Source organism: Aphelocoma coerulescens, chromosome 1 (assembly GCF_041296385.1).
Source record: "Aphelocoma coerulescens isolate FSJ_1873_10779 chromosome 1, UR_Acoe_1.0, whole genome shotgun sequence".
In the NCBI taxonomy this organism is placed as follows: domain Eukaryota; kingdom Metazoa; phylum Chordata; class Aves; order Passeriformes; family Corvidae; genus Aphelocoma; species Aphelocoma coerulescens.
In genome coordinates this window covers 25,029,715-25,044,752 of record NC_091013.1, presented here as the reverse complement: position 1 = coordinate 25,044,752, position 15,038 = coordinate 25,029,715, and the positions used below count along the sequence as shown (strand labels likewise).

General features: G+C 40.7%; 1 protein-coding gene across 2 annotated transcripts in view; it reads right to left on the bottom strand.

The window, feature by feature from the left end:
• The window catches only part of COL4A2 (collagen type IV alpha 2 chain), a 145,700-nt gene that overhangs the window by 47,949 nt on the left and 82,713 nt on the right, over nucleotides 1-15,038 (bottom strand). For both annotated transcript variants that reach the window (XM_069003977.1, XM_069003981.1), the window contains 2 exons: nucleotides 1,918-2,052; nucleotides 1,791-1,835 (listed from right to left, as the gene is read on the bottom strand). In XM_069003977.1, coding sequence (XP_068860078.1) covers nucleotides 1,791-1,835; nucleotides 1,918-2,052 — 180 coding nt within the window. The remainder of the gene's footprint in view (nucleotides 1-1,790; nucleotides 1,836-1,917; nucleotides 2,053-15,038) is intronic.

The window sequence follows — 15,038 nt, the reverse complement described above, 5'->3', positions numbered from 1 at the left end:
GTGCTTCACACTGGAAGAGTGGCAAGAATGGCTCCTCACTGACTTTGAACAGCTTCCAAGCCAGGAAAAAAGTCAAAGATTCTGTTGGAGCTAGATTGAGTGTCATGATGAGGCTGTGAATATGGAAGAAAACAGCAGGGCTCAAAGTTAGGGAGCTGGGGGCACTCCAAGACCTTGACACACAGCCTCTGAAAAGTTACTCTTGTCTCAAACTGGTTTTCACTGCTGTTCCCAGATCACCTTAATTGCTGTTGCTTCTGATTTGCACTGAGGCTGATGAGAAGCAAATCTTCCCTTGAGCAGCTCTTTCTTCCAGCAGGCTCAGTTACAAAACCCAGAAACTAACATAAAACATTTGTCCCTTCATCTATAGCAAGAGTTTTCTCTTTGCTTTTGCTCCATTGCTTAGAAAAAACAGAAGAATGTCCATGTCCTTACTCAGCTTCACCAAATACTGGCACTCATCCCAGAAGAGATTCAGTCTTGTCACCCTTCTCTCTTGGCTGCCAGCCCCACATCCTAGCACCGTGCCATTGTGGTTTGTTCAGGTGTCTATCTACCTGCCTTCCCATGGTCAGTGTTAAGACTTGGCCTGAAAAAACTGGTTGGGAAATGTAAGGGTGCTTGAAGGGCAGGGGAGCTTGAAGAGAGGACACAGTGAAAATGCAAGTTCAAGTACTGTCTGAAGGTATTTATCCCTCACAATTCAATGTGCAGAGGCCAGGGAGGCAGGGCTGAAAAAGAAAACATGCCCAGGTAAGAGAAGCAGTCCAGCTATAGCAACACTGGGCTTCACAGGGGAGCAATTTACTCTGCTTCCCAGGATGTTACAGTGCTTAGAAAAAAACTCAGCATGAGATGCAGTGAGATGAACAAGATCCTTGGCTCAGGAGTGTTAATAGAAATGGCAAATATGGTCTTCTTTTTTTCCTTTAAGAGTGAGAAAGAGGGAGACAAGGAAGATTGTGAGAGAGAAATCCCTGAAACTTGATAGGAAGCTCTTCTAGAAACAAAAGAGGGTAAAAGCAGAGTGGATGCGGATGCGTGGGCTGCAAAGCAGGGCCCTGGTGTCAGGGAGCACTACAAAGGAAACCCAAGCCTGGGAACTCTGTCCAGGGATTCCAGTGACTCAGATTTCTTTGTTATTTTATGACACAAGATGTAAAGAAGGGTAGGCTGGGAAAATACTGTGCTGTGAACTTTACCCGGTTTTCCTCTTTGAGTGTTTCAGTTTCATGGACCTGGTCAATTTGTTCAAAGTTTTACACTGTTTAGTGCTCAGGAAGTTTTTAAAGACAATCTCAAGCATGCCATATGAGCTATAAAGCAAATTAACCATAGTTAGTATTCTTAAAATCACTGGTCTTTATACAAGCTTTGCAAATCAGAAAAAATTAGGAATGACCCACTCGTGTCCTTCGTTCACAAGCTTAAGAGTTGTGAAGCACTTATGTCACAGGTCTTTCCTACAAAAGAACATACTTAGCTTGGTAACCTCCAGAGACACAGGAAATGTCTATCCTTTTCTGCCCCTTTTACAAGGCGATTTCTCCATAGGACAAAGCAAATGGACCTTAATTACCTGAGGGAATGAGATGGAGCACAGATTCTGCTCTTTTGTTGTGTATCTGTAGTTCCACTCACTTCAGCAAATGTCCTTAGCTGAAGAGTGTGTACGTGGCTGATGTAGAATTTGAGCCAGACATTTTAATTAAATTACAAAGGCTTTAAGCTAGCCTGCAATATTTGCAGTTGGTGATTTCTTAAAGATGAAGTAACCTGCTACTTACAGGAATGCCATCTGCCCCGGGGAATCCAGTGACTCCTCTTTGTCCCTAGAGTGAAACAGCACAATTAAAATGATGCTCTGCCCAGCATTTTGCTTATTAGCTAAAACATTTGATATTCAAAAGTTACCACTTCTCCTTTGGGTCCAGTTATTCCCGGGTATCCTCTTTCACCTTTGTGGCCTTTGGGACCTTGCACTCCTGGGATCCCCATCAATCCTGGTGGTCCAGTGAATCCCTGTGATCCAAGAAGTCCTGGCTGGCCCTGATAAAAATAAGAAAACAGCATTTACATAGGAACAGTTTTGATGCATGAAGCTGGATAAGTTATCACTGCTGCAATGGAGTCAATCTCTCCAACAAAAAATAAACACAGAATTTCTTTCCTTCCCAGTAGGCCAGGCTCTTTGATAAAAATCATCTGGAAACACCACACAGAGAAACTCCAGCAGCAGTGACTACATTGCACATGTGTTCACAAAATTAACACATCGGTATTAGCATGCAAATCAATATTCACTACTTCAGTATTTATGGCCACTCTACAAAAAAAATGTTTTCTTTGGAAGAAGGTTTCTCAAGAGTGATTCTCCTACAACACAACGTATGATGCTCCAAACAAGTAAAATACGCTTAACTGTGAAATTTGCTTATTGGCCGTATTTATTACAAGTGGAGTCTGATATTTAACGGCAGGAATTTCTGCCCCTTTAGTGATGATATTTCTATTCAGCAATGGAGCCTGAAAATGATGGGACATGCATGGATCCTCACAGGTTGAAGAGTTGCACACAGGGCTCCCCGGTCATTCTCCCTTCCAGTGCTGGTTCGGCTCTTCAGGCCACTTCAACCATTGTTTAAAAATAATCCCTGTTGGCTGCCAGCATCCCAAGGCTCAAAAGGGGAAAAAACAAATTTGAAACGACACAATGGTGGTTTAAGTAATGGATTGTGACAGTATGTCTGAGATCTGTGAACTGAAGTATTTGAATATCATTCCAGATGTAGCGTCACTGAAGGCACATATGTTTTACATGTACTCACTGCACTAATGACATTAATACTAAACTGCTGCAATCTTTTCTGGAGAAATATGCTTTAAATGGGGCAAAGCACCATTTACCAAAACATTCAAATTAAAAGTCAAATCTAATGAAAGTTGTTTTTAAAATGCAATTAGATTTTCTTCACAGACCAGGCTGCAACAGCATCAGTATCTCACAAAGGAAGAACTAAAGCAAACCATGAACAAACACATACATATTTATACAAAAAAGCTGATAGAAAATACTACCTTGTTTTAGTATAAAATACTTACAGTCTTGCCCATGCCTTCAAAGAAAGAGCTAGAAGATGAATGTAATTCCTGTTCAAGAATTCAACTTCATTTAATGCCATTGAGGTGGAAAGAGGGCAGTGTGGGTACTTGAAAAAATGAATCTGAAGATATCCTAATTTCTTTGGACCGGGAAGTTGTAGCAAAGATGCTGAGCAATGCCTTACTGATATTAGGCAAAATTTATTTTAGTCTCATAGTCTCATTTGTGATATACTTTAAAAACTTCATAGTCAACAACTATCTAAAATAAAAATATATCTGTGCTATAGCTGTCTTTATACCGCATACCCCAAACCAACACTACGACTGAAACACAGCTTACTTGTAGCTTTAACAACACATCAGTTTTCCACACTGCTTTCACGTAAAATGGCTGTCAAAACACTTGGGGTAGGTTTTATATTTTAAATCTTATTGTATGATATCAGTCCATATTGAGAAGCTGACACAGCCAAACCGAGTACAGAACTCAGTGCAAGTCTTTTTTTTTTGGAAGAAGACTAGGAATGAGCCAATATGAAGGGTGAATTACATGGAGTTCCTTGGAACAAGCCACCAGGATGGATCTCGTGCAGTATGGCTCTTTTGCTCTACTGTTGTGATTGATTTGACAAGACTGATGGTTTAGGAGCACTGCCAAAGGACGCCATGAATTTAAGTGTTTGAGCTGCCAGTGAGAAAAAGAATTCCCTCTGCTTACAACCAAACCTGACTTTATATAGCATCCCTACTTTTAAACCAAATCTGCTCATGTGGGTTATTAGGTGCTAGGAGGCCAAAGTCTTTTCAGATTAACAAACTGAGAAGGAACAAAGATTACGTGAACACATCTAAAACATAAAAGAACTCATGTTGGCAGGAGGCATATGCATCTGAACAAGCAGCTGCTCATTTCCTTCCAGGCACAGCTGGCTACTACAGATGCATCTACCTACCTCCACAGCACTAGTTTTTAGTTTTCTTAGAACACAGGGAATCTCTAAAAGTTACTCTGTGGAGGTGCAGATCACAGTAGACATATTTTCCGAGTTGCCTGACTCAAGTGGAAAGATGCTGATTAAAAGCACTAGAATAATGACTTAAATCTGAACCAGAATTTTTCAGTGTGAGTCCCAAGATCAGGAAAAAGAAGTTCTTTCTTATGTCACATTTTCTCCACTTTTCTTACCTACTATGGCTCAAAATTTAAGTATATAGGAATTGACAAAATACATATGAGCATGCCCCATGAAATTGCCTTTTTAGGGAAATAGAAATTTCCTTCATTAAAAAAATGGAGTCTGTGATCTTTTTGTTTGTTTGGGTTCTTTTGGTAGAGCAGTATAAATTCCTATGCAACTATCAATCAAAAATATTTCAATTTTACTATAAAGCCTTAAAACCTCATTAAATGCTTAAGGTAGTTTGTTTTTCCTCATGCACCCAAAGCTAGAAAGGAACTTTTAAAAGGGTTCAAAAAGGATGGAAACATATCCCATACATCTGCAAAGAATACGGAAAAACTATTCAAATTCATTTGTAGAGATTTGAGTTGGCTCCAGTTGCATTTAATTTCTGAAAATGAACATTTCAGTTGCTTCTGCAAAGGAAGGAATACATGGATTCTGTGCACTGAAAATGCCGCTTCATTTTTGGAATGCCCAAAAGCCAAAATAAATCAAATAAATTCCAAAGCCCACTCATCCTCCTGAGATAAGCAAACCATCTTGTTAGTGCCCCTCTACACCCCTTTAGTGGGCGGCTGTCTGGAGGCAGAACACGTGTAAAACTTTTCATTGCAGTTTCTGATAAAAGGCTGGTTATGTTCAGAATAGTCAAATCTGTGCCTGGCTTTCCATGGGGACCATGCAGAGCTGTACAGTTCAAAGGTGGTATTCCATGGAACATGGTTACCTCTCTAATTCCTACATTAGATACCACTCTCCCACTTGCAGTCCCATTTTCCCATCTGGTGTGGAGGAAGAAATAAACAAGGAATGGAAAACAAGTAAGAGGGCTGGGCATCAGCACCCCTTCCCCATGCTTTCCTGGTAATTATCTGGTAATTTGTTTGTTGAGGAATATGGGTTATTTAATATTATTTGCAATAAAGACAAGAGAATAGATCCTGATGGAACTAGTTTAACACAAGGCTAGAGTTAGAGCTAGGGAAATACTTAATATCATGACAATACTTGTGTAATTATTCAGCTAATTAGTACATTGGCTTGCTAACTGAATTAACTTTGCTAACCTTTGTTAACCCAGACTTGTCAGCTTTAACTCTGCTTCCTTTATCTTAGGTCTTTTGTTGAACAAGTATGTCCCCTTTTCATTAGCAAGTGACCTAAGAACATTCTCTCTTTGGCAAAGGTCGCTGAGGAGATTTAAGCAAAGACAATAAGTTTGAAAGGTTCAGTCAAATAACGCATGACTCAATTATTAGTCACAAATACCCCTGTGTGACACATGCCACACATGGTACTATGCCTGTGCTCCTGGAGGGTCAGAAATCCTAGAAAATTCTCCAAAGCTGTAAAATTGGGCCTGACTTAAAATTTCCAGGTCTTAAGAAAAAACCAAAACCAAACCAAAACAAGCCTAGGGAAACATACCATCCTTGTCATATTTTAGAAAACTCATGAAGTACTTCCTCTTGAACACGCTCTGGCCCACAGTGCCCTTCCCATTTCACTAGGGTGAACTGGACCTCTTCCCTAATCCAGAGCATGGCACCATTACCCCATACCACCCACCACAGGAGTTACAGGCCAGTGCTAAGAGGCTCACTGAAGTGTGTGTGGAATGCCACAGCCAGCACCTCTGAGAGAGCGCATAAAAAGAAAAGGAAAAAGTGGGCTGATGGAATATCTTGAAGACTAACAAGAAGTCCTTTTGTTGTGTTTCATACAAAACTTCCAAAACTGTTTAGTCAAATTACAAAGCTCCCAATGTCAGGATGTGGGATATATACGTAGATAGGCAGTCCCTGCTTTGCTCTTCCTGCAACTTCAGCTGACTGGAAGAGGTCTCACAAAACTCTTGTGACCAGCCCAGATACTGTGAAAAAACTATTTACAGAGAGGAGCAAAGGTTGGAAATTAGAAAGCCTAGAGGAAATCTTCCTAGCAAATATTTGCCATGTTATATATACATTGTCACTTGTCCAGTGACATGCACGAAAGAAAATGCTGCCAAGGTTGTGACTGAATTTAATAACTCCATTTTGCAATTAAGTACTCGTGGACGTAAGAAGATCCTGATCAGACTTTTAAATTTGTACTTAATGTACATGTTTTGCAGCTTGAACTTTAATTTTCAGTTCTTTTATGATCACTCAGATGAAAGAGGTATGTTGCAATACTTTCTTCCTTTTAATTTACTGTTAAATTTACAGTGTGGAAACAAAATTGACAGAGGAGGGTGTGCTAATTTTGAGAGCAACCAAATGTTTGGTGTGCTATACAAACAAAGATGCAATAAATGACAGTACCTGCTCCAAAGGTTTTAAAACACAGAAATCATGAATTGCTGAGAAATCCACCTACCAGGGTGGAGATACAAAGATAGGAGAAAACTGTTGATTTGCAATAAAGGGGAGAATGAATCCAAGTTTCTACAGAGCTTCCCAGCCATTGAGCCCATTTCTCCATGTTTCATTACAGACAGCCATTTTGCAATTGCTTCTGGTACATGGAATGTGATGATTCAGTATTCCCCACACGAAAACGAGCCTTGTAGACCATCATTTCTTTTAACAGTGGACAAAAAGAAAGGAGGTTAATTTCCTGACATTTTGAAAAGGTCATTGGTGAAAGGACAAGTTCATTTCCTGAGGGAAGGGTGATCTGACCATGACAGACAAGCTGGAGCTGGAATTTTTTGTAAGAGCGCTTAGTCTGGAACAGCCATCTAAGAACAGATGGGGAAAGGACGTGACAGCAAGGACCTCAGTGCACTCCTACTCAGTGAGACCAGCAAGCGGAACAGAAAGCAACTCACCAGGGAATAAAATAATTTATAAGGAAAATGAGCAACTTTTGAGCTTATTGAAAGTGCTAAACCAGGAAAAGTCATCCCCCCAGGCACACAAGAAAGAAACGGAAAAGTTTTTAAATGTAATGCTGGCAAATGTGGAAGACTGGATGTAAATGTAGGGAATTTGTGATTCTTTCAGGTGATTTTAATGGATGTAGTGCACTAAAGTAATCACTGACCCCAAATAAAAAATGTATGATCTTAGTGCTCCCACCACCCCCAAAGATATAAATTACAAGGAAGAACTTCAAGAATCCTGCTGTGGCACACAGAGTCAGACTAGGATGGGCATATCACCTGGCATTTCTGCTGGAGCATAAATCCAGGAGGTTATCTAGGAGTTTATGGATTAAACATACTAGAGGGGAATACATAGGGGAAAGGTTTGGGGTTCAGCTCCATGAAGTGAACACTTTGTCAGAAATACTTCACCTATGGGGTTGCACCACTTTGGGCTGGGAGGCAGAGAAAAGCAGACCACATGGAGCACCTGCTGCCACCGCATGGTGTGAGTCAGTAGCTGCTTCTGGCAGCACTGGGCTGCCCAGTATGGACAGACCCCCAGAGATCTCCAGACACGGATGAGTACAACATCTACCATGACACAGAAGAAACTGGAACATTTCTGACCTTACACCATTATGTTGTACACTGATGATGTAGTTTGAATGGTTCCATCCACCTCAGCAACTCAAGAGTTTTGTTTAAGCAAGATTCAAACATTTTTGTAATTCCACCTAGGAAGAATAGATCAAAATGATGCATGGAAGGGTAGAAAATACAAATACACAGGGCATAACACAACCAATGCTAGCCACTGGAGAAAAAGATCATCTGAGAGAAAAAATCTTGAAGTATGTGCAGTCTTGGTTGTTACTCATATTAGTATGTTACTTTATTTCTGTGTCTTCAGGACTGTAGTAATGACTACTTGCTAAAAGACAGATGCCTTGGAACAGTTTGCAGTGAGCATTCAGAAGCTCCTCACTAGGATGGCACCAGCCATTGCTGCTGCATGCAGCCCCCACCACTCCAGGTGAAGGATTCCAGACCATGGTACAGCCCTCAGGAAATCTGATAAAGAGTTTAGGGTCAAACTGTCCTTGATTGAGGTCTAAGGCAACAAAAGCAGCAGGTTTCTGGCAAAATGTCTGTCAGTGAGATAGCTGGGAAAGTGCAAATGAAATGGGATGAAATGCATCATGCAACTGAGCAGCATGGCTGCCTGAAGCGAAGGTGTTCCATCATTCAACTTTATTCTGTGTAGCAGAAAAACTTGGTCTTCAATGAGAAAAACTGATTATCTTACTTCTTCAATGGATATTTAAATTTACTGTCATAGGCCTGAAAAATCTCAAATTTATCTTCTGAATTTTTAGTGTTGTCAGAGACTGAAACAATTCATGCCTCAAACATTGATATAAAGTTTTGCTCATTATAACAAAAACTGTATAAAGAAGCTAAAACCAAAGAAGCCTCCCTGAGGATACTTGGCTGGGGCTTTGGACTGTAAGTTAAACCACTAAGATTAGATAAAGAGAAAACCCATTTTTTCATCATCTCAGGCCTAGGAAAAAACAAACAAGGAGGAAGGAGAGGAATGCATCCACAAGAAAGCCAAATGCAGCAGAGATTCTTTCCTGGCTGACTTTGGGGTGGGGGACACCACAGCCACAGAAGCCAGGTTTGCAAAGACTCCCCCCCCCCCCCCTGAAATGAGGCAGGAGGGGGAGGAGGTTTGGGGTGTAACCTTTGGTCAGAGGCAGTGAACACCCATCCTCCCTTACACAAACTGGCCCAACTGCAGAACCCCCAACCCCACAGGCCACGTCCATGGGACATTCATGTGAGAGGCAGCTGAGGGGGTGTCATAATCCATCAAAGACCCCCTGAAGTGCCGCTCCAGAGTCATTCCTGAGGGTTTGCACCACAGGACTGCACAAACCTAGAGTCTGCTGTAAGAGACAATTGCAAACTCCCCCCCCCCCAGCCCCCCCCCCCAGGGAGGTGCCTGGGTTTTCCTACCTAGCCTGAGCTATAGTAACCCATTGAATTCTATGCCTTTCGGGGGGACCTTCACCACCAAGAAGACCAGCTGGAGAGGATCAACAGAGCATTTTTGGGATCCACAGAGTGGTGATATTTTCCTTATTCTGTCCCTGTCACTCTTGTTCTGTCTCTCTCCCCCCCCCCCCCCCCCCCTTTTCTATTTCTTTCTTTCTATTTTTCTCTTTCTCATATTTACTATTAAATAAAACCCATACTATTGTCACTGGCATATGGTCTTGTTTGAACCTTAATTCAGGCAGAGGCATCTCCAAGAACTTTAATAACTGGATCTTGACAAGTGTAGGGTTGGCATTAACTTCTGCCACCACACTGATACCAAAAGGGGAGCCTTATTCTGATATTTCAGACATTTGGTAACAACATGGTTACCAGTGTACCATGGTACCAGGAAGAGATGGATTTCTGTTGTCTAATTAGAATATTGATAAGCAAATCAAACAAACCTTTCTGTTGTGCCTTAAGCTGTGTGATATTCAATTCCTAAACACAGAGTAGCGCTGAAAGAGTCAGCAGGCTTTAAACATAAAAGTACATAACTAATGGTGATTTCTACTTTTTTTTTGTTTTGCTACTTTAGAGGAGGTTATTTAGCTGAGTTTCACATTCCAGCTCTTATTCTCAGAAAAGACTTTCCTTCTCATTTTTTAAAAAGTTTTTTTTTATTTATAAGAAAAGTATACAAAAAACTATAAAGTTCGTTAAAAATAACTAAAAAATTAGGCTAGTTCAGCCTAGTGGCATGGTAAAAATCTGCTGTTCTTTTAAGTACATTCTCTGGACATATGACATTTTCTCTCAGGACAGTGGTGACCAAATGACATTAATTCCAGAGCAGTGATTCAGCTTGCAGAAGGGTGGATTTATTTTTTTTTTCTTCATTAAGGAAGGAATACACATTAAATCTTCATAAAAAAGGAACTATGAAAGCATTCTCTTTACCAGAAGCCACATCCCTTTTCTGTACTCAGTAATGAAATAATTTTGTACTGTTTTCTGTTCCCACGGTTTGATCTAATTTGTGATCTTCCAGAAAGCTGCTATGTCACCCAAGAAGATAAAACATGTGCAAAAGTAAATATATGCTGGAATGTAGGTCAAGAACTCAAAAGCACCAGTTAATAGTTTCTTCATGCCACAAAATACACAGGAGTAAATGTCAGAAACGCTTTCTGTGCTTTGCAGTGCTTCTGTAGCAAGAACAATAGTGGGACCACAGCAATGGTCTCTCAAAGAAAAGCATCAGAAAGGGCAAGTCTAGACAAAACCACATGAGGATTTCCATACTAACCTTCAAAAGGTTAAGGCATAGAAAGGAGAAGATGGAGGTGGACAAGATGTGGGAAAGAAGCATTGGGCAGAGACAAAGGGTAGTTTTGTTTGCTGACTCAATAAGGGGATATCTCTGAAAGTACAAAGCAGAATCCCTGCTGAAGTATGGCTGCACAGACAAACTGGGAAATTCAGGATCAGAATTAAGACATATATTAGCAAATATATCTCTCCTGTGAGCATGATCTACTGAATTATGTAAGAAGACTTGGAATGACTTGAAAGGTACAGAATTTATTTTAAAGTATTGTATTTATGAACAGATGTAGACATTTATCTACATACAGTGTAGTCATCAAAAGCTCCCATCAGATGCAGGTGATATCTCATGGCATGATAGTCTAATGCAGATATTCAAACTAGGTAGAACAAATGCACCTGAATGTGCCCATTTTTCTTAAGTGTCTAGAAAAGGGGCCCAGGTCTCTAGCTCAAAAGTTGACCTCACATCATTGCTTTCTAAACTGTGCAAGAAGGCAATACCCCAAAAGTTCAAGTCCTGAAATTGTGGATTTAGCAGTTAGAATAAAGACTGAAATAAACTGGATTGTGAAAATCATGCTGAGTGAAAAAGGAGTGGGATATTAATGCAATAAATTTACTTAACTTGACAGGCAATATATAGGAGAACTGTTGCTACTGGTGGTACAAAACAGTAGGATTTTGTTGGAGTGAGAAATATTTCAGCATAAAAGAGTAATCAGATGATAATGTTGAGTGCTCAAAAGCATATCCATTTATTCCATCTTGGCCTGAGAGTGGAAGTGCAGTTAACAGAGCTACTCACTTTATGTTGGTTAAACTGAGTCTACCAAGCTAAGACAACTGTAAAATCAGAAAAAAACTCTACTTCAGTGACATGTAAATCCTGCCCCTTTGACTTCCAGCTAAATTCTGTTTTTAAGAAAGAGGTAACTAAAGTTCAATTTGGAAATGTTACTTTGAGTGAACCTGAATGAACTTGAATGAGCTAATGATGTTTTACAGAACTCTAAAATGACATTGATTTATACTTGTCAAATGTTCATTACTACGTAATTAATTGGAGAAGCTTAGTTTGATAGTCAACCAAAAATTTGCCAGAGAGGAAAATCACCTTGCCAAATATGCTCTTACAACCAGACAAATATCACACTGATGGGTGTGGACAAGGAGCAGGAGGAAGCAGGGAACTCCCAGTTACTTTGTGACATCTGCTGTATCATGCTCATGTAAAGGAGCAGTCTTTGGTCATGGTGCCTATTAAATGTGTGATTAAGCATTTGGAGGACAGTGAATGCCTTACATGTTTTTAGCACAATGAGTATATTTATAGAACAAAATTCTGTTCATTCAACATGGGTTTTTGCAGGATTAAAAAGCCAAAAAATTTCCAGGGCACCATAGAATGCAGTGCAATCTTCCTACTCTGCTAGCATCTGCATCAAAATAATAATTTTTTTATTCTTTCCATTCATTCAATTCATTTTATTACCATCATAATATTAAGACAACTGCTTTCTGGGACTTTTAAAAAGCCTACTTCACACATATTGCTAAAAATTTGGATAACACAGTCAGTTGGATAGCTGTAAAGTTGCTGCTTGGCTAACTGGGCTACTCAAGGCAAGACAACAACCAGCACCTGCTTGAGTTAGAACATTCAGTCATAGACACAAGAGCCAATCTGCCAGCCCAATTGCTTTCAAATGGCTTTCAGTGGTGTGTGGGAGTGTTCTCAAGATCCTAAAATTCAGGAAGTTCAACACAGATGTTTTCTGTCAGTAGGCGTTGGAAGCACCAATAGTAACATCTGTTCACTTTTCATATTTGTGAGAACATTTTTTTTCAGTCCAAAAACCATTCACTGTTGAAATTTCCAAATTGTGCAACTGGCCAAAATGTTAAGCTCATTAGGCTCCATGAGTTTAAGAGTATGTGAAAATTAAAACCCCTGCAGGAGTTCAGCCTATCGTATGCCAATTTTTCCATTCTGTGTTCTTCTGTTTAAACAAAAGCATAACTATTTTTGTGGTGGGAACAGCTATCAAAACTGATTTGATCATGCAAATAGAAGTTACTACTGGCTGTTTTAACCATAGAAAGAATTTAATTCTCTTACAGAGGCTGTGACTTTTTAGTAATTTGTGTATTGGGATACCCTCTCCACATGGGAGCGCAGAACACATGTTCTAGCAGCATGTACAAGGGACTTGGTACAGACCCTCACACTCTGGTCATGGGAATTTGCAGCTTGGGACAGTCTCCGAGTTCCCAACAAGGCCAGATGATTGGCTCTGAACCACCAGGAAGGACAGGGGGCTTTAAGGCAGATGCGTGCAGCAATATGAAGAGTCATTGTTGATACAGAATCAGAGACGTCTTTTTTTTCTCCTAACCCTTCTCGACAGATGTGTCTCAAGAGCAGTGGGGTGCTGTGATATCATCTGAATGGAGTTTGTACAGTTGTTTCCTCTCCATGATTTCCCAGCCTTGATGCATCAATGGAAATGCTCTAGAAATTTCAGTAACTGGGACCCTGTTGAAACCTGCTGTTGAGTCAGCTTACACTGAAGCCAAATCAATCCTTATGCCTTCCAGTGTATGTGGCTTGTTAACATCACAAACATTCTAACGCAATCACTTTGATGGTTGCTAAGCTGGGCCTGCCTTCATGTTGGGTTTGGCTCCAGAATCAACCAATAGTCTAAATAATCTGTAATCTATGAAAAGTCTTGCCATCTTCAGGCAGTAAACAGAAATACTCAAAATTAAACAGAAATACTCAAAATTATCAGCAGTTGTCTTTTATATCATACAATTATATTCCCTGCAGAGACACATGAAACATTTTTACAAGCTGGCAGTACTAGATCAAGCTGAATGATCATCTAGGGAAGCTAAATTATTTGGGGAAAGTATTATGGCAATCAATTACTTGGAGAACTCTCTGTGATTCTGTGAAGTCTTTCTTTTTTTTTTTTTTTGCCTTTGAATCATGAAGGAAATAGTTCTGTATCATCTACCCAAAAAAAAATGAATGTAACTTGTGATAACAGTCTTGGAGAGGATCAAGGGTGGAATATAAAATTGAACAGAAAGGTTCTCCAGATCCATCACAAAATATCTAGCTTTTCTGGTATACTCAGCTTGAGGCAGCACTAATGGGGGCCAAGAGTGCCCACACATCTTCTGCAGATTCCAAAATCTCATCACTCATGGGAAAGGATGTTCTGGAGAACATCAGCAGCAGACAGTTCCACAGCTGTTTAAGGAGAAAGACTATTTATCATTTCAAATGTTGATTTCGAAAGCTACTGGAATATTTTTAACCATTTATTGTAGGCAGTATGGGCTATGGAGCTTCTTCAGCAGAGGATTGGGATAAGAATCAGAGCAAACCATTTTTTTGATCATAAAATCACAGAATGGTTTGGACTGGAAGGGACCTTAAAAATCATCTAGTTCCAACCCTGCTACCCAAGGGCAGGAATACCTTCTGCTACATCAGACTGCACAAAGCCCCATCCAACCTAACTTTGAAAAGTTCCAGAGATGGGGCATCTACCATCTCTCTGGGCAACGTGTTCCACTGCCTCACCACCTTCACAGTAAAGAATTTCATCCTAATATCTAATTTACACTTGCCCTCTTTCAGTTTAAAGCCAATACCACATGCCCTTGTGAAAAATCGCTCTCCAGCATTTTTGTAAGCATCCTTTAGATAGTGGAAGGCTGCTAAAAGGTCTCCCTAGAGCCTCTTCCCCAGGTTTAATAGACCTAAGTCTCTGTTCTCATAGGAGAGGTGTTCTGGCCCTCTGATCATCTTTGTGGCCCTCCTCTGGACTTGCTCCAACAGGTCCATGTCCTTCTTATCTTGGGGGCCCCAGAGCTGGGCACAGCACTCCAGTGTGGATCTCACCAGAGCAGAATGCAGGGGGAGAACTACCTTCCTCAACCTGCTGGTCACATCACCTGTTTTTGATCCAGCCCAGCAAGTGTTGGCTTTGTGGGCCGCAAGGATGCAGTGTTGGGTCGTGTTGAGCTTCTTGTCCACCAACACCCCCAAGTCATTCTCCTCAGGGCTGCTCTCAATCTGATCATCCCCCAGCCTGTATTGATTGGGCTACTACGACCCAGATGCAGCACCTTGTACTTGGCTTTTTTTGACTTCGTGAGCTTTTCACAACTGCATGTCATCCCTCCCCTCCAGCATGTTGACCACACCACACAGCTTGGTGTCATCAGCAAACTTGATGAGGGTGCACTCAGTCCCACTGTCCATGCAGCTGACAAAGATGTTGAACAGAGCCAATCCCAATACCAACCCCTGAGGAACATCACTCAGCACTGCTTTCCACTCGGATATCGAGACATTGACTGCAGCTCTATGAGTGTGTCCATCCAGCCAATTCCTTATGCACCAAGTAGTCCACCTGTCAAATCCCTGTCTCTCCAGTTTGGAGACAAGGATCCTTTACTCCTTTTCATTCTGCAGATACTGAGGGAATGAAGGC